Genomic DNA, 26,510 nt, shown 5'->3' with positions numbered 1-26,510 from the left:
ATGTGTGCGTGCCGTGTATAGGCTCAGTATAGGGAAAACACTCGTTAGCAACCCTTTCAGGCTGATTGTGTCTAACTGGCTCTTTGTGTTTGTTTATGTTTGTGCATGGGCGATCAAGCAAGGGACAGACAGCGATCCATGCTCGGGGACAGAGACGAGTGTGTATGACAAGAGAGACGGAGATAGAGAGACAGAGATAGAGAGAAATTAATGTGGATATCCATTGTTACTCTACTATAGTGTGCGTGTGTGTGTTGTGGAAGAAATGAGATTCCCTGTGTACTTGACTGAACTCAGTCACTCCGTTAATGAAGAGACGGACAAAACACTTTCTTCGTCAGTGTGTGTTGTGGCAACCCAGGGGCGCAGCAAGCCCGGGGTCAGGTGATCGGGGGAAGATATGTCCGGGATTCGCCCCCACCAGGGACTAGGGTAGTCCCCACTTAGTCGACTAGTCGATTTTCTGGTCGATATGCTCTTGGTCGACTAAGATTTTTTTAGTCGAGCTGCCATACGGCAGTGTGAGATTTGATTCCCACTTGTGTCGTCATTGCTGAATTAACTAAATGTTCAACAGAAATTGTAGATTATATTATTTATGACAAATGAACCAACTCAAAAAATATATAATTTAAAAGAAAATGTGTTACTGTTTTCCCTTTCGTTAATCTGCGCTTTGTTTTGGTTTGGTATTTTGCACACGGCACGAACACAATTGGCTGCAGAACTACAAACTCTCCCATAGCCTACTTTGTTGGTGTTATTAGTTAAAATGGCAAAGAAATCTGTGGTATGGCAGCATTTCATTAATTTACATTTACAAAGTACCGGGTGACTTGAAAAACGTTGAATGCAAACTCTGCCAACAATGGTTTATTTTTCATAGTTCGACTTTGAATAGGATGTAGCCTACTATGGAGAGAGATATGTCTCAAAATTATTCGTAAATGCAAGTACCATGATCCACAAATGTTTCACGATTTACAAATGTGTTTTGCGATCCACAAAAACAAAATTCTAACTTGTGATTTGTAAGTTGGCATTTACATAAATGTGCTATGGTTTGTACACATATATGTCCATTCGTAAATATATAGTTTGTAATGTCTTAAAATACTTAACATTTCGTGCGTGCATTTCTCATGGTCTGTCATTTGTAAATCTACAATTCGCGTGTGAAGTGTTGAATCTGCATTTGTGGATCGCCCAATACACGCGTGCAACTTCTTCCTATGACGTAATTTTTAGACAATCTTTTCGGTCTTTTGCGATCCACACACAAATGGCTTTCTGATTCACAAATGCAAGCCTCCACCCCTCGACTCTCGGCTTGAGGCAACAGCCCCGGTGGATGTAGGTGGTATTGCATTTCCGATTTTCTACCCGACTCGTCCGGTCGTTTTTATTCTATTAACTCCAGTCAACATATCTAAAACTATTTCCCCCAATCATTTTTGTTCGATTCTCGAACCTGGCTCATACTACTAGCTTTTTCATAGAATTTTTTTTCTAATTTTCTCTATTTTTGCTAAGATTGAAACCAATCCGAAATGGGTAAACGAGCAGACCATTTATTTGCTTATGTCAAGAAAAGTTGCCTGGAAACGTGCTTGCGGATACGAACAATGAACGAGCACAAAACGGAGCATCAGCAAATCGCTGATTTACCAGAACTGAATGAGAACAAGGAGAAAGGATTTGATCATTTACAGCTGCCTGTCTTTATTGTAGCACGTTTTACAAATGGTTGCACATACATGATGGTTGTTTGTAGAGTTAATTTTGGTTATTTTAAAGCAGATTTAACCATTTTGTAATGAATGCTATATGCTCATGGCAGAACAAAGGTAATTATAGCCTAATATAATTAGTTATAATATCTTGACATGTTATTCTGAGGCAAAGACAAAGATGAATAAATCATGTCTGATAACGTCAATATTGTTATGGTCGTTATATTGTTAGAACTTTAAGTCAGTTAACACCACAACGATGGCATTAACAATAAGCTAGTATTAGTAAACAACACTCATCATCATTATAATAGTAACAAAGGTATAGGCTTAATTTAGCTTGCTTTGCAAAGCTAGAACAACGACGGAGCCAGATATTCAAGTTTACAGTTTATTTATCCGACAAAATATATAAGCAGTTAAACTATAAACACAAAGCAAAAAGAACAACGTATAGGCCCTGCACATATAATACTACAGTACTTATAGTATTGATTTTCGTAAAGTTCACATGTAGGCTATCTGTTTCTTGATCGGACTTACAGTTTTCTGCAATGTCTGCTCGACAGTAAGTAAAAAAAAAAGTAAATTACTTTTACAGTAAGTAAAAGTAGTAAGGTAATGTAATTACAATTACACAAATACAGCAATTACAATCACTTCTCTTAGCAAAGTTACACATTTTATTAGCTAGCTAGTTGGCTTACTATCTCGCTGTTAAGCAATTAAGGCATTTTCAAGCGATTTTTACTTACTGTCAAAAGCACACCATCAGGAGTCGATCCTTGTCCAGCCATAGCTTTAAGAATCTGATAGCGCCCTAAAGGCGGCAAAATCCTTTAACGAGCTGGCGTACAACCATCAAGGCAGAGGACAACACTGCCACCTACCGGATAGGATGGCACTGTCGAAAGGGGGGGGGGAGGCTTGCATTTGTGAATCAGAAAGCCATTTGTGTGTGGATCGCAAAAGACCGAAAAGATTGTCTAAAAATTACGTCATAGGAAGAAGTTGCACGCGTGTATTGGGCGATCCACAAATGCAGATTCAACACTTCACACGCGAATTGTAGATTTACAAATGACACACCATGAGAAATGCACGCACGAAATGTTAAGTATTTTAAGAATTTACAAACTATATATTTACGAATGGACATATATGTGTACAAAGCATAGCACATTTATGTAAATGACAACTTACAAATCACAAGTTAGAATTTTGTTTTTGTGGATCGCAAAACACATTTGTAAATTGTGAAACATTTGTGGAACATGGTACTTGCATTTACGAATACTTTTGAGACATATCTCTCTCCATAGCCTACCACCTGAAAAACGTAAGTTGGTCTAGCCCTACTTCGCTCATGCAAACACGCTGGGTTGAAAAATGAATATGCCTATTATAATAATCACATCCAAATCGAATGACATTATCTTCTCCGGCCAAGACAACAAAATCTTTCTCTGTTGCAACGTTCCCCACTCAGCTTCTACATAAGCTCGCATGCTACAAGTTTTCAGGCAGTGATAAGCGCGCTCTGATGATTTGCACGTTAAACAAACAATATTTTTTATTTGTAGTACATTCTATGAGATACTAAATACCATTGGCTTTCGATTACAACAGGACTGGTGATACAAGTGGCTTAATCTGCAATGTCAAGCATCCATAGTCAGATCGTGAAAATGTTTGTACTTTTCTTTTTAAAGCGTTTCAAAGTTCGATTAGTCGGCTTTCAGACTTTTCAGTCGAGACTTGGTCGACCAAAGAAAATCTTAGTCGGGGGCAGCCCTACCAGAGACAACTGCAGCTCATGAGCAGGAACGAGGATGGCCCCAGTATAAAAGGCAATCCACCCCAGCCGAAAGGGGGAAATATCTAGAAGTGAGTAGCAGCTGGACCCCAACATATTTGTTAAATGTGACCCGAATGCTTCTGTGTGTCGTTGCAGTAAGGAGTGGGGGATCCAAACAGCCCAGGAGACCAGTCCCAACCGTGCCCTCGACTGAGGAAGAACCTAATTTATTTTTGTATTTTTGTTGGTCGATTCCGGAAATAAACGCCTGCTTTGGGCATATCACAACCCGTGCTGTGCGGTCCTAGCTGCTTCCCTTTGGTTGCCACAGTGTGTTTGACAGTGTATATATGCAGTTGTACAGTCCCAGACCAGGGGGGTATTCCAGGTAGCCGGTTTAGTAAAAACTTTGTGTTGGTTAACCCTGAAAAGAGGCATGCTCTGGGTTTTCCATTCCAGAAAGAGAGGTTATAAAAACGTTTGGTAAGTGAACATGGTAACTTACTCTGTGAACCTAACCCGGTCACTTGCAGGTTTTCCATGACAAACTCTGCCTTTCAACCTATCCCCTCCCACTTGATACAGTTGGCAGACATGGGATGTCCTTTCCTGGTTCAGCCAACTGATCTTAAACAAAATTGTATTCGCTTAGTTATACGCCAGGAGAGGATTTCAAGACTGCGATTCGATGTGCTTTAATTCCCTGATGGATAGCCTACCTAAGTTAACGTTACCGTTTCCCGTCACACTCCGTAATTTATTTTAGCAACATTCTAAGCCCTACATCGCTAATGTTACACATCATGGACATGCACTCAAAACCGACCAAATGCTTTTTGGCACTGAAATAAAGACATATCGTTGAAATGGTATTTGGTCTTCTTTGTTGCCTACAAATAGCATACATTTTTTAGATCCATCTTGTATATTCTAATTATTCGTGTCTAGGAAAATCTATGCATTGCACATTGAAGCTTTTTTGTTACTGAAGCTGTAACCTTAATTACCAAAACCTTAGTTGCCAAAACATTTTGAAGCCCTATACTCTTATAGTATACTAACTACTTACTAACCGAGAGTGAGGTCATGCCGGGAAATATCAAACTGTAGCCTCGTTGTCGCTCGGTCGATACGGCAAAGCCGAGGTTTGATATTTCCCGGCATGACCGAACGGTCGGGGTTAGTAAGTTGTTTATTATATGGCATTTTTAGCTCTTTTCATTTTGTAAATGAAAATAAATGGTAGGCTAATTGTAGCTATCTCTCAAGTCTTCTCACGGTGTCTTTCAAGTGTTGCCTATAGCAACCAATTATTTATGATAGAAAGCGGACAACACAGCTCTGCTAAAATGGCTTTAATTCCAACACAAAATAAAGACACAAGTGATTCAAAGAGTCTAGTTCGTCTAGTATCCGTATCAGACCGCAGATGACATCAGAGGAGGGCAATAATAATCTGTATCAGACCGCAGATGAGATCAATACGCGGCTGGTATGAATACCCATTAGCCAATCAGAACGCTCGTCCTGTCGTTGCCATATAATAATAATCATTATCAATTGAAGTATTTATGGAAAAAATGAAAAAGCTACTTGAAAAAGAAGCAGACAGAAGGGTTGCATTATGCATATGAAGGTTATACTGTCAAACTGACGGAAGAACAAAATAACAACGTGGAAAAAATTTAGATAGCATGTCTCATTGGCAGGTCAATTCCCATGATGCAAGGCGGTAAATGGTGTTAAAATTTGCTGATAAGTTTGCCGTTAGTTGGAAATACAAATGTAACTTCATAAATTTTGTTTGTTTTTTATGTGTCTGCTTAGAATGTAGTGTTTTGTTGCATAGTAATTGTCATTGCTGTGCTGGTTTACCATTGTAACCATGAGTTAAATGACTGTTCGGCATTGCATCCGGTGCGCCTAGAAATGGCTGCGCCGACAAAAGCTCTGCAAAAACCTAGCTTTTTGTTTGTCATGTCAGTGATCGTTACTTGTTTTGTCAATGTTATATTGTCGTTTATTCAGTACGACCGGCAGACACTTCTGGACATTAAATTGTCACTTGGCAAGGATTATTTTACGGACTTTAATTCCACTTGGAGTGCGAGCTCGGACTGCAGCTGGCCCTTTGTTGTTCCGCCGCTCTGTTTACCTGCGAGACGGAGGAAGAAGAAACGAGGCCGGCGTGCTGGAGTTCTTGTTTGAACTCGAAAACGGTGCTTAAAACTTGCTTTTCCAACCATCTTACTTGCTTACGTTCAGTCCATCGACAACAAAATGGATGAACTTAATGCTCGTGTCAAATTCAAACGGGACATCAGAAACTGCTGTGTACTGGCGTTCGTCGAGACCTGGCTGTCTCCGGAGATCTCCAACACGGCAGTTACACCGTTGGGATTCACAATATACCGCCAGGACAGAACAGCTGATTCAGGGAAGTGCAGGGGCGGAGGTGTCTGTGTTATGGTTAACTCTTTTTGGGCTACGGATGTAGCGGTACTAACATCACACTGCTCTACGGTCCTTGAGCTGCTAACTGTAAATATCAGACCCTTCTATCTGCCTCGGGAATTCACTGCGATCGTCATGAGTGCAGTCTACATCCCCCCCAGGCAGACAAGGCTGCTGCTTTGGATGAACTGTATGGGGTTATCAATGGTCTGGAAAATGTGCACCCAGAGGCAGCCTTCACTGTTGTTGGTGATTTCAACAGAGCCAACATAAAGAAAGTCCTGCCCAGTACTATCAGCACATTGGGCCTCATTCTCGAACGCAGTTAAGAAGAATTTAAGAAGGAATTTCTTCTGAATTTGATTTAAGAAAACATTTGGGGATCAGATGGCTGAGCGTTAGGGAGTCGGACTATTAATCAGAAGGTTGTTGGTTTGATTCCCGGACATGCAAAATTACGTTGTGTCCAAGGCAAGGCTCTTCACCCTACTTGCCTTGGGGGGAATGTCCCTATACTTACTGGAAGTCGCTCTGGATAAGAGCGTCTGCTAAATGACTAAATGTAAAATGTAAATGTAAATTTGGCATTCATGAAAGTTTTCTCATCTGGGATTTGTTCTGAACTTCAAAAGACTTTCCGAACTCGAAATAGCAGTCGTAAATCGGCCAGAGTTGTCTCAAATGTGATTCCTTAAAAACACACAAAGGGAATCGCATTTAAGAAAAACTCTGTGTTAGAAGTGTTATTGAATTTGTGAGAAATCGTTGGTGATTGCGTTCACATCAACTCTACAGACATCCTCGGTTTGTAATAATTTACCTTTGCTTAGTGTGCACACTGTAAGATCCAGTGGAGAACAATTCCACTGCTCATCTTACTGGTATGATGTTGTATGTGACAAATAAAACCTTTAACTTGCACTTGAACATCATATAAATACCCCCCAGGGCTGTGCTCAGCCCTCTCCTGTTCTCCTTGTTCACTCACGACTGTGCGGCAACGCACAGCTCCAACCTTCTTGTTAAGTTTGCTGACAACACAACCATCGTGGGCCTCATCTCTGACAGTGACGAGTCAGCCTACAGAGAGGAGGTTGACACCCTGACATCATGGTATGGAGGACAATAACCTCTCTCTCTCAACATCAGCAAGACCAAGGAGATGATTGTGGACTATAGGAGACGGCAGGAGGAGGAGCATGCACCCCTACTCATCAATGGATCTTAAGTGGAGAAGGTTAGCTGCTTCGAGTTCCTCGGGGTGAACATCAGCAACGACCTCACCTGGTCTGTTCACACGGACAAGGTGGTCAAATCGGCCACCGATTTTCTTCTTCCTGAGGAGACTGAAGAAGTTTGGTATGGACTCAGTCATCCTCACTAACTTTTACAGATGCACTATAGAGAGCATTCTGACTGGTTGCATTACAGTGTGATATGGGAGCTGCACAGACAGGGACCGCAAGGCACTACAAAGTGTGGTCCGTTCTGCTGAGTTAATCATCGGCAGGAAGCTCCCAGCCCAACAGGACACCTAACACACATGTTGTCTCAGGAAAGCTGGCAGGATTCTAAGAGACTGTGTTGTGGCGAGCTGATTATTGTATGGCAGAGCTGAATTAATGTTTGGTAGGGTATTAAGGATAGATGGAGTCACACTGAAGCCCATGTTAGGAGAAGGCCTGTCTGAGCAGGATGGAATGTAATGGCAGATATTAGGTCTGCCACTGAAGACAGGAGGGGGACAAAGGTGCGAGGCCAGGCTGTCTCATACGGAAGGATCTCTTCAGTGAGTTTATCTTGTTATGGGAACACTCTGCTAAGGTTTGGACCAGGAAGAGACAAGGGAGTAAGGGTTGCTATGGTTATTGAGGCTTTCCAGCTGTTCTCAGTAGAAACTGAGGAGCTTCTAACTCCCAAGGGTGGGAGCGGGATGCGAACATGTCAGAGTGACGTCAAGTGAGGAGGGGGCTGAGTAGGGTGCAGGAAGGTTTGCGAGAACAACATGGGTGGGGGCTAGGAGAGTGGAGATTTTGGGGACATTGCTACTTCAGGACACTGTTAGAGGTAAAATTAGCCCCTAAGCCAAGGTTGAGGATGCGCACGCAGGAAAGGGATGGATGACTTCATCCTTCAGAAGCTCCTAGAAGGTTCCATATTGCACAATTTGAACTCTTGGGACAAGGGGTGTGCGTTAAATATTCTGCCTATATTACCCAGTGTTGGGGAGAGTTGGGTGCTTTTTTGTTCTGTATCAGTGTAAGCTTGTATCTGCCTGAATAAACACCATCAAGCCACCTCTTTGGACTTGAGAACTAAGCGTTGAGACTTTACTCTATTTTTGATCCACTCCTATCTGAGAAACTTCTGAGATTTCCACATCAATTGTTACCACCTATCCCTCAGTGTCTTTACCCGTTGCCTTCTGGCAGGCGTTACCGCAGCATCCGGTTGCGCACACGCAGACTGGACAACAGTTTCTACCCAAGAGCCATCAGGCTTCTGAATGGATATTGATATGGACATTGATTCACTTCACTCTAGTCACTTTAAACACTGTCACTTTCAGCTACTGGTTGCACTATCAGTAACATTGCACCTCACTGTACTTCGCCATCAGGCTCCAGTATGGTCATTGACATTGTCACTGATTGTCCTCTTAGTTACTTACACACTGTCACTCTCAGCTGCTGGTTGCACCGTCTGTAATTTTGCACTATTGTACTGTACTCCACTTTGGTTGGAATAGGTTATAGGGTTTTATAAGGTTTTATGTGCATTTAGGGATAATATAGTGTATTATTTATTGTTATCTGTATATTTAGGAAGTTTCACTCATTTAAGCTTAGCATAGATGTAAATTATGTTCTGTGTACTTATATGTTATGTTATGCCAGGTGCTTGCGTTGTCTTGTCTTAAGAATTTCAGTGTCCAGTCTGACCTTGTGTTGTTCTGTGTACCTGATAAATAAAAGCCTTGAACTTGAACTTACGTTTGATAAGAAGAGCTGGATTGTTACTTGTGAGTATATACGCAGTAATTAGCTTTTTTCAGCTAATAATCTGCAGTGTCATTTGGCAAGGGCCTCCGTTCTCGTCAAGTGACGCAAGATCGCCGGTGTTTGAATTTATATATTAGTAAATCATAGTAAATGGACATTTATTAAGTTTAGTACTTGAAGTACTTACATTAGTTGAATGTGCAGTTGAAAGTATACTTTGAGGTACCTAAGGAAGTATACTTCATAAACTGCACTACACAGGCTACTTTACAGTATTCTTTAAGTAAACTTCAAATATACTAAGTGTACTTTAAAGTGTACTAAATGACCTAAAAATTTGGCCAATTCAGTTTACTTAGTACAAAAATTGTATTTAAATAAGTACACTACTAGTATACTTTAAGTATCATGATAATAGTATACTTTTTATACTTACAAATTAATCTTGAAGTATACTTCTTTTTTGTAAGGGATGACTCGCCTGTGACCATGTACCGTCCTGTAACTGGTGTTCCAGCAAATTTATTTCAAGATTGTAGGAGGTCAATATTGGCCAAACAACCAAAACTAATTCCCCTATGGTTTGAAGGAAGATGGGGAACTGAACAGTGTATTAACATTCACCAAATAATGCCAATACCAATGGATTTACAGTTATTTGACTCTGGGTTAAATCAGAGCAAGAATGGTCAAAGTAAGGTTCAATAAAATAATCATTTAATCATATTGCAGATGAATGAAATCAATTACAAATGAAGGTTAACTCTTACCTCCTCTACCATGATTATTGTAAACCAGAGATAGAAAGCAAGAGGTGAGGAAGGAGGAGTAAGACAAGCCAGAGCTGAGGAGAAGGTCTCATGAGATCAAGAATCCACAGAACAATGCCTCACAATTCCTTTTATACCCAAGAACAACCAATCACACCACAATCTTTAACCACACTTATCAACATATGACTAGCAATGCTACAGTAAGTTACACAATGAGGTGTGAGAGCCATAAAGTTGAGACTCCATCCAGTAACTCCAGATTTTACCATATGAGAGGTGGGGGCAGGTTAACACTTAGCCTTACAAGATCAGCCTTTATTCTTCTGCCCTAAGTACACCATCTCTTGATCAAAATAGAAATTCAGCAAATAAAAATTCAACTATGAGTTATTATATAGGTTATTGTTCCTACAATAAACATCCCCTGTGACCATGCACCCTCCTATAACTGGTGTTCCAGCAAATCTATTCCAAGATTAGCCTTTATCTTCTTTTTGGTACTTAATTCATGAGATGCAGTTTGTACAACTCATTTACTTGTAACTGGGAATATATGATTACATTAAATTCCACAGTTCAACAGGCAGAATTCACCTGCCATTAAATGAACATCTCACTGTATACAGCATCCATGCTCAGTTCCACAGGATTAGAATGTGCAAAATGTTTTTCTATTCATTATTCTCATAACGTCAGTGTGACTGACAATCCCACACAAGCCTGTAAATAAAAGTACATGGGGAGAGAACTACCAGTAGCTACCATACATAGTGTTAAGGTCGTCGTTGTCTAAGGGGACATTATTAGACTGTCACCAATGCTAGGGCTAACAGCGGCGGGCCCCGACGGGTGAAAACTGGGAAGGAGAAGCAGGAACACTCACCCCAGCCAGGTAGACTCCCACCCCGGTCTCCAGGACAGCTCAAGCCGCTGTTCTGTTTGGTGAACAGCTCGTTCACGGTTGGTGGTTGTACATTAAGCACGGCGTTTGCACAAAGAAAGGGAGATAGACAGCAGTCAACCAGACTTTGAAGTTCCCCCATCTATCCGCCATCCAGGAGTTCAAAAAGGTTAAACCCCTCCCCATGATTACCTGTGCCCCAATCGGGACACAGGGCGTCATCCCACTCCACTTTACAATCACCACCATGTGTAAGGCCACCGCGCCATTAAAGTGTTATAATTAAAAGTTACTTCCGAGAAAGGAATATCAACCATCCATCTAACACCCTACCACTAGGCGTGCACGTAACAGTCCTCCCCCCCTCAAGAGAAAAGGACAACAAAAATAATCCCATAACACCAATTGTTTTTCGCATTTCCACTCCCCTAAATATAGAGGAGTCCAATAAAATCACGTTTCCACAATCTCGCGGTCCCTCTTAAGCAGCCGACAACAGTGCTTAATATGGCCCGGTTCCTGGCAGTGATAACACACTATGGTGAAGCGAGACGTCCATTCTCTCTCCACCCCAAACCCCTGGGCAATAGCTTGGCTGCCTTCACCTACAGTCTCAGTCACATCCCTGTTCAGCGGGTCCCAAGGCATGGCGTACCGAACCTGTAGGCCCACCATGGATGATGTCATAGGCATCAGCGGCTTGAGCAGCCTCCTGGAGCATAGCAACCTTTTGCTCGATGAGGTATATCTCAACCGCCCTGGGGACACAGTTCTTGGATTGCTCCAGCAGAATCAACTCTTTCAGTTGCTCAAAATCATAAGTTTTGGTGGCCTTCAACCAGCATTTGCACACTACCCAACTTCCTTAACAAATCTAGGTGAGACTCACGCTCCTTCCGTCTCACTGAGCGAAACTGCTGCCGGTGGGCCTCTGGAAGGCAGTCAGAACAGCCTTCTTCAAGGCCTCATACTCCTCATACAGGATCCAAGGCTGCAAAAGCCACTTGTGCCTTACCCTTCAGCACACTCTGCACCAGCAGAGGCCATTTAGCTTTGGGCCACTCACATTTCCAACCACAACCTCAAAAGCCTCAAAGAAAGTATCAAAATCCTCCTCGGAGAACATTGGCGTTAGCGATAGAGCGGAGCGGACATCAAAACGGGGCTCAAAAGGGGCACCCCCCGGTGGCCTTCACTCGTCCCAACTCTAACTGGGCCAACAGCTCGCTAGAGTCCCGCTCCTCCCTTTTCGCACGACGGCCCGTCTCACTCATCCTCAGCCACAACTCCTCCAACTCCAGCGAGCTGTTTAGCCAGAGCGGGTTTCAGGGTACATTTCCGCACCTCTACCTCTTGCTCTGCCGCCAAATGTAACATGTGAACTTTCGTAAGCTGCCGGAGCTCTCGGCGGGAGGGCAATGCCATCCTCCCCCCTAGATCATCTCCCTGCCCATCATTCAACATGACAGTACCGTAAAAAGAAAAGCCGGGAGAAAACTACCTTCAACTGGCAGAGAGACCTGCACCACAAAACAGGCTTCTCCCAAAACAATGCAAACGCGGAACAAACTCCACCTGTACCACCAGGACAGAAATTTGTACCGGGGAAATGAGGAGACCACAAAGCTCCACCGGCACAAGCAAACCAGCCCCAATCAGGACAAAGGGCGTAGCCCCACTCCCCTTTCCAATCACCACCATGTGCAAGGCCCCGCACCACTAAAGTGTTATAATTAAAAGTTACTTTCGAGAAAGGAATATCAACCATCCCTCTAACACCCTGCAACTAGGCGTGCACAATAGGCTTTTCTGCATCCATTTCTGTGGCAGCAGTCAAGGTCTCTTCGTCATCTTAATCATCATCATCATCCTGTGATGAAAAGCATTCTGTTGGGGGTAACTACAAGTTGAATAGGCACCAACTGATATTTACTTTGTATCATGTTTAATATGATTAAAACCAAGGTGAAGTATAGGCTACAATCACAAGCTTATAGGCCTAAGCAAAATATGTCTTACTTGTTCGCAGTATGTTTTTAGATTTAATATAACATTGAACATGCTATTTTAGTCCACAACTTTTTCACATGTAATATTAACGGACATTTAACAAGGGTTAAATGTTCAATGTATGGACTGGCAACTGCATTCAAATGTATGCATCGACTCGGCAGCAATCGTCTCCCACGCCAATTGTCTCTACGCTGCTACAGCCGTGTTGCTTTTTTCAGATTGACCATAAACACGTAATAAAACTTGTATCTGAAGTTTGGTTATATCGCCGTATATCTGAAGTAGGACAATGGTTTTGGTTGCCGGGTGCCATGGTGGATCCTAGTATCGCAGCTCCACTGATGTTGGCTTTTAATAGTTCTCATGCCTTACTTACGTCTGTGTCTGGACCCTTGTCGGCCCCGGGGCAGGAGAAGGTAACAAACTCATGGCAGCGTTTGTGGACCACAAAACAGCACACTGTGAAGAGAGAGGGAGAGAAGAGAAACACACAGAGAGAAACAGAAGAGAAACAGATAGTGAAAGAATAGGTTAGGAATCATGTACAATTTAGTTTCCATGTCTTTTCAACACTGTAACCTGCCATCTATAGTTCCTTGCAGCAGTACAGAGAAACTGTTGAGGATATTTATTTTCTCTCTCTCTCTCTCTCTCTCTCTCTCTCTCTCTCTCTCTCTCTCTCTCTCTCTCTCTCTCGGCTGTTGAGTTGTTTATTTATTTCTCTTTGCTCCTCTTTATTTGTTCTGCCTGTTCTCTCCATCTAACTTTTTGTCTCTTTCTCTTGGTGTCAACCTGTCAGTTCAATTCTTCCTTCCTCCATCCTAATCTTTCCTTCCTCCTTCCTTTTTATCTCTTGCTTCCTCTCCAACACAGAAAGAATGCAGGTCAAGAGAGTGAAGACAATAGGGGTCTAACTGTGAGCAAATCAATGTGCTCAGCCCATTACAAGTTCTCTGTTTAAACAGCTCTCAGTCTCAGCCAGGCAGAAGCAGAGTACAGCCAGACTGGAATCGTACGATCATAATGGCTATAATGGGATTCAGAAAGGACAGAATGATTGATTGGTGCAACAGATATTGCTGGAAGATTCCAGAACTTCTGTGGTCATTTCTTCCCTTCTACTTTGTCGCTCTCTCCCTCATTTCAATTTCATCATGCCATTCATAATCTTGAGATCTACTCGTAATCTAATTCCCTAGGGATGTGTGTGTGTGTCAAAGATGGATGTTCCCAACCTTGTGCACGTGGAGCAGTGAGAGAGCAATTCATTAACTTCCATTCCTAATAAAGAAGAGAGCAGCAAAGTTACCCTCAATTGAGTGATTCCTCTCTGCCCAGGCCCTGTCGAAATTAGTGACTTTCACCCAGATAAACCACTCAGGTGAAAGCACACACGTACAGCGGACACACAGCTAGGCAAGCCTCACCTCTTTGTTGAGTAACATGTTTTTCACAACTTTTTGTGTCACACGCATACACAAATAGGACATTCACATGTACATACAGGACATCACAGTAATATTAGCTGGTAACACAACACAAGCATGTACACACACGGTTTTTCACAAAAACATTTGAAAGCAAGCAAATCATTAAATACATCATATCATAGTTTGAGTTGAATTACTTTGTATAAAGCTTGACTGTACCAAGTGCTTACCAGACAACCCTGGCAGATGCTCATCTGCCTGATATTTGCTATGCAAACGAACATGTGCTTCCATGGCCAAATGTCTGGGGCCTATTACACAGCGTTCAGATAACATTCCCATAAGATACCTGAGGTCCAAATGAAGAATGTAACTGCTTACTCTATTCTAGGATTATTGTAAGTCTATTGTATTAATTGTAGTTGTTACTTGGTTGTATTTGCAGTTACAGAGCTCAGGTCCTGACTGCTGCCAGATTTCTGCTGGGTTGCATGATTACTAAATATGCACAAACTATTAACTATAACATCTGTCGGAATCAACCCCCAACCTCAGCATTGAAGATGTCTAAAGATATCACTCTGTTAATCCATCTCTCCATCCATCTCTCCTTCAATTCCTTGGCTCTACCACACCTTCAAGGCTGTTCCCAGTGCAGTCAGGGAAGCTTGTAAGGCTTGAGATGCTGAGAGGACTGTCCTGACACTGGTCCAGGGTCAGCACTAAGGGCGGAGAGCTGAGATGAGCTGTGGAAGGCTTAGCCCCAACAGCCTTGGACTGTGTGTGTGTGTAATACCCCTAGGATCAGGCTGTTAGACTTACTCTGACTTACTGAAGAAAGCCAGGGGAAACTAGAGAGAGTGTCTCTCAGTGACTCTAATCCCTGTTGAATACTGTCGGCTTGCACAAACGCACACACACGCATATGCACACAAACGTAAGAACTACACCAATGTCCAGACACACACACATAAACATACACACGTAAGAACAAGACACATGCACACACCCCAATGTGTGCAGTGTTATGGGGGAGTTACAGGATGATTCGTGGGCCTTAGAACTGTGAGCCTCTTGGATCCAGTGGTTCAGACAGAGGTTAAATACGAGAACCCAGAGTCCTCATCTTTCTAGAGCCAGTGACATAGAACTGTGGACACACATGCACAGGAAAAGAGAGAGACAGGCACACAAATACTCCCACAGAGAGAGACATAGGGGGGAACACACACAGGGACACACACATACAGGAGAGAGAGAAAGAAACCCACTGGTACACACACACACACACACAGAGACTGGGGCAGGGGAACACCTGATGCATTAACTGACATGAAATGATGTGCAGGGACGCACCTGCAGAAAGAAAGACACATGTAAACACAGATTAGTACTTACAGTGCGTGACCACTACAGCGACGCAATGGGAGCAACGCAATGCCATCCATTCATATTCAATGGAGCCAGAGCCCATCTACGGAGAGCCTGTCGACTCCCTATTAAGCCCCATTAGACCGAATTTGGTTGCAGTTCCACTGGAGGTGATCGCAAGCAAGTGCAATATGAATGGGAGTTAATGGCATGGCTAAATTTGTCTATTTTGCCTGATTGTCGTTGAGAAATCTCAGATTTGGTTGTAGTTTTTGCATGTTCGACATGGATTATAGGTCGAAAGTTGAATGAACGAGAACTTATTTCGTTTCTATTTCTTACAGGGTGAGTCGTTGTTGCCCATAGCACGCTAGCATTCTGCTAATGAATGCTGATTGGTTAATAAAAGACTGACTACGACCACAGATCCCACTTGATGGCATCCGAAGCGGAACCAGAATGTCAAAGCATTAGCAACAACATTAGCAAGCCAAAACTCTTTCTAGCTCTTTCCCGAGAGAAAAAAGGAAGTGACCAGAGCTTGCCTTAAAGCAGTATCTCTGGTCGTACAATGTGTATGACGTCATTGACATTTTAAAAGGCTTTATAAGACAAAAAAGCTACTTTAAAAAATCTAACACCCAACAGTGTGTATTTTTTTTCTTCCCCTTTTGAATACAACATTCAAATTAATATTATTGGGGTGTGCTTGCCTTCGTGAGCACAAACCATTGTTATCTCACATATATATTTATTATTATTATTATTGTTTATTTTCGCGACCCTAAGGCTCAGTCAATATTTGGACTACATAGACAACGTCGATGTCAAAAGGTTCGTCTTGGTCGCGATTGCGTTGGTTCTACTGGGATTTATGTTCCGTTGCACGGTTTAAGTTTTTATTAAGTTTTTGTGGCAAAAGTGAAGCTAACGGTGGCTAACTTGCTAGCCACAGTCACTGACGCTACTGACGTCACTAACGTCACGAAATATCGCGTGACTACCTCTAGCAGAACATTAGTTTAGCAGCTCGTTCTTCTGGGAGATAGCTCGGCTAACTGCTTTACTGCAATTGAGCTGCAGAAACGCCACAAGCAAAGAGGCCAGGGTGATAACTATTTACCCATTTTACTTTGTGATATGAAACACAATTGTGAAGTGTAATGTACAATATAAGCTGATATAAGGAAGTTGTTACATCTACTTTCCGAAACAGTAGACTACCATTTCACTGAAGCATTAGCATCATGACATTAGCGTCTGTTGCTTGGGCAACACATACTACAGCGGTCTATGATGCATCTGTTTTCAATCATTAAAATAAACATTCCTCACAAATACATTTTCGTTGTATGATTTATTTTGACATTAGATTACAAGTAAACGATTTGTTGGTGAAATTAAAATGACCTGTGGTTTCAAACCAGTGTAGCTCACTGCAACGCTGTACTGTAGCCTACAGTAGTCTAGTAGCTAAAAAAAACATCACAGCTGTTTACAGTAGCCTATGTAGGAAGTCAAACAGCGGCACATGTTAGTGACTACTAACCTGAACTCCACTGCCACTGCCTAAACTTCAATCTGTTCATGAAAATAATTCATTTCAGCCTAGACCATACAACGGAAGTAACGTTAAATCGAATTCAACCTACGCAATCGCTACCAAGACAGTCTAGTAGTAGTTGTAGCTTACAATTTACCGGGGCAGCTTCTCCACACAGCAGGGCTATATCGCATTTTGCCTTGTTACTGACAATGATCGCTACCACTGACATTCTTATGAATGAGTGATTTTCCCCTAAATAAATGTCAAGCTTATTTACGTTTTTGGGAGCATATTTTCAGTTAGCAGATGATACTATTTGAACACCGGTCTGCCAAATGTATTCCTTTTGATTCAACTATGAGGTTGCTGATCACTATTCCCTCTTGCAGGGGAAATGAGAAGACAACTATTTCATTCTACTCTTTATTCTTAGTATTTTGAATTGTAAATGAGCAGAAAAAATATGCTTTTAAATCTTTGTAATCTTTATAAATAATAAGTAGGCTATGCATTTTAATATAAAATATACAGAAATGTAATGTAAATACGGACCCCTGCAACCAAAGCAAGCACACCCTACAATTTCCCCAGAAATTGTACCCTCTCTAGTTATATTATATATTAATATATATTATATCCTGCAAAAAGTAGATTTTGAGAGGTATAACTCCATAGACCTCCATTCATTCTGCACTCGCCCGTTAGCGCCCACATATGGAACCCGGAAGTTTCCCGAGAGTCGCAGTTCTCTCCCCTATCAGACATTCTCTGATGGATCCAGGAAAATCGCTTGCGTGGTGCAATGTGCGAAGCGACGCAGTGCGATCCAAGCAATTTGAGTTGAGATATTCACAACTTTATGTAAAAGGAAGGGATTTTCGTGAGCAACAGCCAATCGGATTGTTTTATTGTTTCTTGTAATGTAGCAACCGTTGATCATGGTAAACATTTCTAGCTTTCACAGTTTAAAGATGGAAGACAAATTAATCGTCGGTGTGGCTGCATACACAGTCCTGTTCGATATACAGTACGTACAGAGACGTTAACTAATTGGCATGGCGCAGGGTTGCCGATGTTTCAGTGCTCCTGGTAGGGCTGGGCTATATAGGTAAAAAATTATTGATATTAAATACTAATCGAGAGTGAGGTCATGCTGGGAAATATCAAACTGAGGCTTGAACGTATCAGCAAAGCATCAGTTTGATATTTCCCGGCATGACCGAACGGATGGTCATTGAGATGGTCATTTCTGACACCGTTAATGGAATTATGGAGCTATGTCAGCCCTCTCAGTCTCACAAGGGATAATCAAAACACCTCTGGCACTGGACTCAACTCAATACCTCCCAGTCAACTTCCATCCACTCCAGCCTGCCAACCGCCAGTTTAGAGCTCTCTGTGCAGGGCTAATACTGATCTGGCCACAACAGGAGGAGGAGGGTGATGGAGTGAGACAGACAGGGAGAAAAGGATGCATGTTCTAGTCTGGCAATTGGAATTAGGGTGCAGAAAAATCTGTAAATGTTCTGCTAAAAGACAGAAAGAAAGAACACTGACAACGTCTGTTGGTACAGTCTGCAGAGCTGTTAGACACTATCAGAAGTTGTTAAGTGAGTATGTATTATTTCATTTATGTTTTTGGATGTATGCTGTATGTTCAGTCCATGTATTCCCCTTCATGAAACATGTAGCTGGTAAAAAATGTTTTGTAATAAAACAAGGGGAGGAGGAGATAGAAGAAAAGAAGGGCAGATATGGTGGGTTAGAGAGGAGAAGGGTGCAGTCAAGAAATGAGGCGAGGGGAGGAGAAGTGAGGAGACCTGAGGAGAGAAGTATATTGTTGTGTCTTGTTGTAAAAACAACACATCTTTACAGATAAAAATCCCCTTAGCCATCTGCGGACTGCAAAGCTGGGAACCATTGAGCAGAAGTGGGCCTCTGACCTGGCGAGATTCAATTTCGATATCCAGTACCGGCCAGGAAAGCAGAATGGGAACGCAGATCCTCTCCCTAGAAAGGTCAAGGCCCCTGAAAGAATGTTTGAACCTTCACTTGGGCAAGTAGCAGTAGAGGCCCCTGCGGCCCAGTCGTCATTCGCTGGAAAATGGCTTAGATGCAGCGGGAAGCGAGACTTCCGACGCAAAAATGTCAGGTGTGTCTAAATTTGAGCGAACGGAAAAGGAATCACCTATACCCCTGATGCAACCACGGCAGTCCTGGCCGGGAGGCATACAAACCCATGTCATCTGCCAAGGTCTGCAGTGCAGAGACCAGGGGTAGAGGGTATTTACAGGTATGTACCAAGATATTGAGGCCTATTGCAAACAATGTAGAAGGTGCATTGTTTTAAAAGCACCAGTGCCAAAGGTGGTGACAGAGCTAGGAAGTCTTCTGGCATCCACAACCTTTGAGGTGGTGGCCATGGACTTCACAGTCTTGGAGCCCTCCAGTGATGGTCGCGAAAATGTCCTGATCTTCACTGTCCTGATCTTCACGAAAAATAGATGGGTAGAGCATCTTCCAACGGTAATATCCGCCTATAATACCACAGAACATGCCAGTACAGGGTTTACGCCATATTTTTGTTTATGTTTGGGCAGTCTCCCAAGTTGCCCATTGATATTCTGCTTGGAGTGGAGGACAACAATTTTTTTGTTGTTGACTGGGTCGAAGAGCATCAGAGGCGCCTGCATGCAGCCCATCAGCAGATGGAACAGGCCCGTGGAGGCTCGCAAAAGGTATCATGGCCCTGCAAGCCGTCATTGTGCTTTGTAAGTGGGACAGTTACTATACCGGTGGAACCACAGCTTCAAGGTAAGACACAATATCCAGGATCTATGGATGGCAGTGCCTTTCCGGGTGGTAGGTCACCCAGACACTAGCAAACCAGTTTATACTGTTGTCCCTGTGGATGAATCTCAGGCCCCAAAGAATATTCACAGAATGGAGCTGTGACCGTGTGGCCCAGTGAAATCTGCAAATATGGGCCTAGAGTAAACGTGCTAAGCCGGGCACAGAAGACTTGTCATAAATGTTTTTGTTATTCACCGAATGCAAAACTGCGCGAGTAAATCAGTTAAGTTGTATACTGTTGCATGGGTTGGTTTGTAGCCTGTGCTTTGAAGCCGTGCTGATTGCAGCGAGTGTCGGGAAGGCTGATGGTGTTTTCACATTGGGTTTCTATGTTTTGTGAATGTTTGCCTATAATTACTTTTAAAGGGGCGATTGATTGCAAAACCGATTTTCCCTTGTCATAGTTGAATAACCATCCCGAGGTAGCGTCTATCTCCGATACTAGTTTAGCTGTGCGCTGCTCTGTGCAGGCTACTTATAAGGAATTACAAAGAAGAACGTTTTGAATTATAACAAGGATATTGAAAATGGACCACGGTCGTAAATGCTGTGTTCCAGGCTGTACAGGGAAGGCTAACACTCACAGTCTTTCCAAGGAGCCAAACATTCGACAGATATGGCTGCTGTTGTCTATGAGAAAACCCCGCGAAGTTCGACACTCAATCATTAATTTGCTCTGAACATTTCACCCAAGACAGTTTTGACAACCTTGAACAATTTCAGGCAGGATTTGCTAGGAAGCTGAACCTGGAAAGAGGTGCTGTTCCGACCGTATGCTCATTGCTACCGCAAGCTGTAAGGACAGTATGATGTTGTGCTAACAGTTATTAGCAATGCTAACGTGTCCTGTATATAGTATACGTAGAATGCTAAATAAGTTTCTATACACATCAAATGACTCTAGCTAGACTAGCTGTAGTCGGCATTAGAAGGGAAGCTTCCGAAAAAATAGCCAGAGAAGAAACAGCAGTCTGGCTTATTGCTAACGCCTGTATAGACAATCTATTTGAAAGAACTGGAGAAAGGCAGGTGCTAGATACAGGATACGTTAGCATTGCAAGTAACTGTTACTAGTAACACCTAGACTGTAGTAAGTATGTAAACTAGTTCAGCTTGCTAACGCAAGAGCATAGGTAGAATGTGTGATAATTTAGCCTGGTTTATTGGCAATGGGGCTAACGTTGTTTAATGTTCCTGACTGTGTTTCTTTCAAATAAATAACCTGTGTCATGTAAATCTACAATTAACGATGCATATTTGTCCAGATCTTTGTCAGGGTATTTTTCAGCAAGAAAATTTCTTATTTCAAGTCTCCACCTTCGGTGTTTCAGTGAGTGTTGCTGTTGGCCGTGTTGCGTTTTTGCTCCCCAGCTTCACTTGTTGAAAACCAACTAATCAGCGCGCAGCTTATCTAAATATTAATGAGCATTCCATAAAAAGGAGAAAAGCTAGTGTTTTTTCCCAGGAACATTTCAAAGTATCTATCAGGGGGCATAGAAGAGCACCCGGGCCATTTTCAACCCAACCAATGTTACATACCCTATTCGGACACCTTAACGGTGCGTTCACACTGCAGCGGGGCGGGCAGAACGGGGCGTCGGCTTCCCATTCATTTTCAATGAAACCAGGTGTTGACGCCCGCATAGGGCATTGTGGGAAGGCGAGCGGGGCGTCGCCGCTCGCGTAGGGCGTTGTGGAAAGGCGAGCTGGGCGGCGAAAGTTGGATTTACTCAACTTTATGTAAATGAGGAGCGTGAAAACGCCAGCGATGGCCAATCGGGTTGGTTTCTTGTTTCTTGTAACGTAGCAACTATTGGTCATGGTAAACATTTCTAGGTTTGACAATTTCAAGATGGAAGAGCAACTCATCGTATGTGTGTCTTCATACCCAGTATTGTATGATACATCTTTGCTCGATTGCAGAGACGTAAACAAAAAAAATGATGCCTGGCGCAGGGTTGCTGAGGTTGTCGGCGTCCCTGGTGTGTTGTATTGTGTACTTTAATTCAGTTTCTTCACATTACGTAACTTTCTTCTGTGCTAGCTGCATAGTCTAGCTAGCTCACCCGGCACACGATTGACATTCAACGCTGAAATGCTGGCTGGCAGCCACTCGCTATCCATACAGTGAATGTGTAGTGGCAAGTCATAATCTAGCGATTTATTTGCAGAGATTTCGAGTAATATAATAAAAGGTTACACATGTCAACGTTTATGTCTGATGCATCTTTTTTTCCAGCCGGAACAAGACCCGTTACTGTACATAGAGTGCGGGTGGCATTTAATCTTTCACTCGGCCTAAAAAAAGTGTGGAAAAAGATAACATATTGTGTGCTGTAGATAAGATCGTGTCAGATCCAGAAAGCGTGTCGGATTCTTGCTTAATGTGTGTAAAAGTTGTATTTTGTCTGCACATTTGCCATGACATTATACGAACTACAACAGTGATTTAAAGGTGACATGACATGAAAACTTCATTTTATGAGGTTATTTAACATTAATATGAGTTCCCCTAACCTGGGGATGGCATCAAGTGTGTGTGTGAATACAAACGCTGTAACGCCAGTGTTGTACACTCCTTTGATTTTTGGATAACCGTTCTGCTGTTGGTGTTATGGATCGCGATATCCGCCTTTCTCCACATTGAAATGACTGAGTGTGCACCTCTGCAAACCAGGGTGATCAGATGAGAATGGCTAAATTCGGGGCATTTTACAGTAATGGGGGCAACGAGCCATTGCAATACATCCTGTAAACATTAGCGCATGTTGCCGCCCCTCTCCTCCTCATTAGCATTTAAAGCTACAGACACAGAAACAGCGCGTTCTGAGGAAAGCTGATTGTGGGACTACTTGTAGTGGCTATAATTCTGCAACATGGCTGAATTTCGGGAAAGAGACTTCAGATACAGTATTAGGGGACAACTAAGGCCTATGTAAAAGCATCCAAAAACAGCATGTCATGTCACCTTTAAGAGAACTACAGCTCTGAAGTAATCTGTCTGACACGCCCCCGAGCATGGTGCACTGTGAGAAGGCCGGCGGTGTAGAGCGGTAAAAAAGTCTGCAGTGTGAAATACCCAATAAACCCAGTCATTCGCCCCTTTAAATATTAATTCTGTATTGTTGCTATGCACTGTGTTGTTGCCTTGTCTTATGTTGAATTGTTTGTGTTTTCTAGATATGGTCTATGTCACTGTTTCCATGAGCATTTAAACTACTTTGTTAACACCCTCCATCAGCTGCTACTAATTTTATAATATTTTGTATAATCAAATCTATATAATATGTATTATATTCTCAGTGTGTCTTCAGTAAGGGCAACCTGGATGTACTGGGCATTACATCATTAAGCTAGTGCATCTAATTTCGGAAACAGTAGTCTGCTATCTCACTGAGGCGTTAGCATCATGTCTCGGCTGCCTGACACATGACAGCAGTCTGTGATACATCTGTTTTCAATTGTTAAAATAAACATTCCTCACAAATAAATGTTTAAGGATTTATTATGACATTAAATTAAAGCTAACGTTATGCTAGCAAGATTCAAAGGCAATAACATTTTGTATGGTTGACAAACAGTAAATATAATTTTACAGTATGTTTGACAAGAAGATTTGCTAGCTAACCAGCCATGTCACTGTCCCAAAATCAATATCAAGATTTTCACGAACAAAGTATCGGCCATATAGCCTACTAGTACTAGGCTACTGTACAGTACGGCCGCAGCCTGTGGAGCAAGTTGAATAGCAAATGGATGTGAGATGACCGAATCAAAGTTGACATTTTCTCCAAACAGTAATTATAATTTGACAGTATGTTTAACAACAAGACTAGCCAGCTATCGAGCCATGTCATTGTCCCCAAATAAAATCAAGAAAATAATCGGCCATGTGTAGAGTTGCTGCTACTGTCCCCTTACAAAATAGAAGTATATTAAAGTGTACTATAAGTATACTAAAATATGGATAGTAAATTTTTAGTTCAGTTTTGATATACTTTTAAGAAGTATGCTTAGAAAATAGTTCCTTTTTAATATACTTTTAAGAAGTATACTTAGAAAATAGTTCACTTTTGATATACTTTTAAGTATGCTTTGAAAATAGTTCACTTTTGTAAGAAGTATACTAAGAAAAACTTTCACTTTTGTAAGAAGTATACTAAGAAAATCTTTCACTTTTGATGTACTTTTAAGTATGCTTTGAAAATAGTTCACTTTTGATATACTTTTAAGAAGTATGCTTAGAAACAGAAAATGGTATACATTTCTTCTGGAGTAGGATGTATGTTTTCTATTATTATACAGCAAAAACAGTCAAAATAATTTTAAAGTACATTTTTTAGATCCATCTCATTCTAATTATTCATGTCTATGAAAATCTATTATGCATTGCACATTGAATCTTTTTTTGTTACTGAAGCTGTAACCTTAATTACTGTTAAAACATTCTGAAGCCCTATACTCATACTAATAATTATCAATTGGAGTATTTATGAAAAAAAAAAAAAAAAGCTACTTGAGAATTTGAAGGTTATACTGTCAAACTGACTGAAGAACGAAATAACGACGTCAAATAATGAAGATAGTGTGGCTCATTGGCTAGTCAATTCCCATGATGCAAAGCGGTAAATAGTGTTAATTTGCTGATAAGTTTGCCGTTCGAAATACAAATGTAACTTCATGAATTTCGTTTTTTAAATGTGTCTGCTTAGAATGTAGTGTTTTGTTGCGTGGTAATTGTCATTGTTGTGCTGGTTTACCATTGTAACCATGAGTTAAATGACTGTTACGTTTAATGAGAAGAGCTGGATTCGTAAAGCATAGATGCCTGTGCAATTAGTAGCTTCTTTCAGAATCTGCAGTGTAACGTTGTGAGGGCCCCGTTCTCGCCATGTGATGCAAGATCTGAGGTGTCTGAGGGGCACGTAAACATTTTAATTTATTAGTAATTCATAGTAAAATTAAGTTTACTTCTTGAGGTACTTATATTAATTGAAAGTGCACTTGAAAGTATATAGCAAAGTATACTTTGAGGCTCTATACTTTGAAGTATTTTAGGAAGTATACTTGATGAACTGAAAGTGCACTACACAGGCTACTTTACAGTATTCAAAAGTGAACCTTGCAATACACTATAAGTGTACTTTAAAGTTTACTAAATGACCTAAAAAGTGGTCCAATTCAGTTTACTTAGTACAAAAAAGTATTTAAAAAATTACACTGCTAGTATACTTTAAGTAACACGATAATAGTATACTTTTTATACTAAGTACACTTACAGAATCGATCTGGCAACCTTCTGATTACCAGCCCGACTCCCTCACCGCTCAGCCATCTGACTCCCTGTGACCCACATTGTATTTTTTCGTTTAGGTCTTCTCATTCCCTTTCGCGTAGCCAATGTTTTAGTAAGACATGAGTGATATTCGCTCATAAGTCATCATACTGACTGGTTTTGTTATTTTCACTTTAAATGTAAACACTTACAGTTTAGTGCAGTGTAATTGTTTACCGTGATAATTAAATGCTAGTATGATTATAAATGACCAAATCATACAAACTGTCATGATACATTATTTTTATGCAGGAATTTCTTTTGAAATAGTATCTGCTGGTGCACATGTCATGCACTAACCTACATGAGAATATGATGTGTCCGTGGACGTATAGCCCCCCCCCCCCCCCCCCCCGTTGAAAACAACGAATGAATCGTAAAAAGATTTGGTCATTTTACTAAACAATATTCAAAGAACCGAATCATTCAAATGATCCGAACTTCCCATCACTATCGTGTTGGCCGCAGCCCGTCTGAAGTAGATTGACTAGCGAGGTGAATAGCGAATGGGATGTGAGATGAGCGGTTACGTGACACTGACACAGTATATTCTGTTTTTTTTTTTTTTTTTTCAAATAGGTTAAAATAAATAATAAATACCCCTCCTTGAGTCACCACCTTACCGCGGTGGAGGGGTTTGCGTGTCCTAGTGATCCTGGACGCTATGTTGTCGGGGCTTTATGCCCCTGGTAGGGTCACCCAAGGCAAACAGGTTCCAGGTGAAAGACCAGACAAAGCGTGGCTCAAAAAAAAACAACCATGAAGAAAAACATAAATGGTTCTCAGTTGCCCCTGCCCGGAAGCGGGTCACCGGGGCCCCCCCCCCTGGAGCCAGGCCCGCGGGTGGGGCTCGTTGGCGAGCACCTGGTGTCCGGGCCTTTTCCCATGGGGCCCGGTCGGGCACAGCCCGAAGAGACAACGTGGGACCCTCTTCCAGTGGGCTCACCATCCGCAGGAGGGGTCATGGGGGTCGGGTGCAGTGTGAGACAGGCGGCGGCCGAAGGCGGGGGCCTTGGCGGTCCGATCCTCGGCTGCAGAAGCTAGCTTTAGGGACGTGGAATGTCACTTCGCTGGCGGGAAAGGAGCCTGAACTGGTGCGCGAGGTAGAGAGTTTCCGGCTAGATATAGTCGGCCTCGCCTCGACGCACAGCATAGGCTCCTTGAGAGGGGCTGGACTCTCTTCCACTCTGGAGTTGCCCTTGGTGAGAGGCGTCGAGCTGGGGTGGGAATACTTGTTTCCCCTCGGTTCGGCGCCTGTACATTGGGGTTCACCCCGGTGGACGAGAGGGTAGCCTCCCTCC

At 42.2% G+C, this 26,510-nt stretch overlaps 1 protein-coding gene across 2 annotated transcripts in view; it reads right to left on the bottom strand.

The window, feature by feature from the left end:
- The window catches only part of prkcab (protein kinase C, alpha, b), a 360,544-nt gene that overhangs the window by 261,399 nt on the left and 72,635 nt on the right, over positions 1–26,510 (bottom strand). For both annotated transcript variants that reach the window (XM_084677572.1, XM_084677573.1), the window contains exon 3: positions 13,051–13,133. In XM_084677572.1, the coding sequence (XP_084533698.1) occupies positions 13,051–13,133 (83 nt within the window). The remainder of the gene's footprint in view (positions 1–13,050; positions 13,134–26,510) is intronic.

Source organism: Hypomesus nipponensis, chromosome 17, assembly GCF_054491055.1.
Source record: "Hypomesus nipponensis isolate SF chromosome 17, ASM5449105v1, whole genome shotgun sequence".
NCBI lineage: Eukaryota > Metazoa > Chordata > Actinopteri > Osmeriformes > Osmeridae > Hypomesus > Hypomesus nipponensis.
Note: the sequence above shows the minus strand (reverse complement) of the source record. Positions and strands in the feature narration are given on the sequence as shown.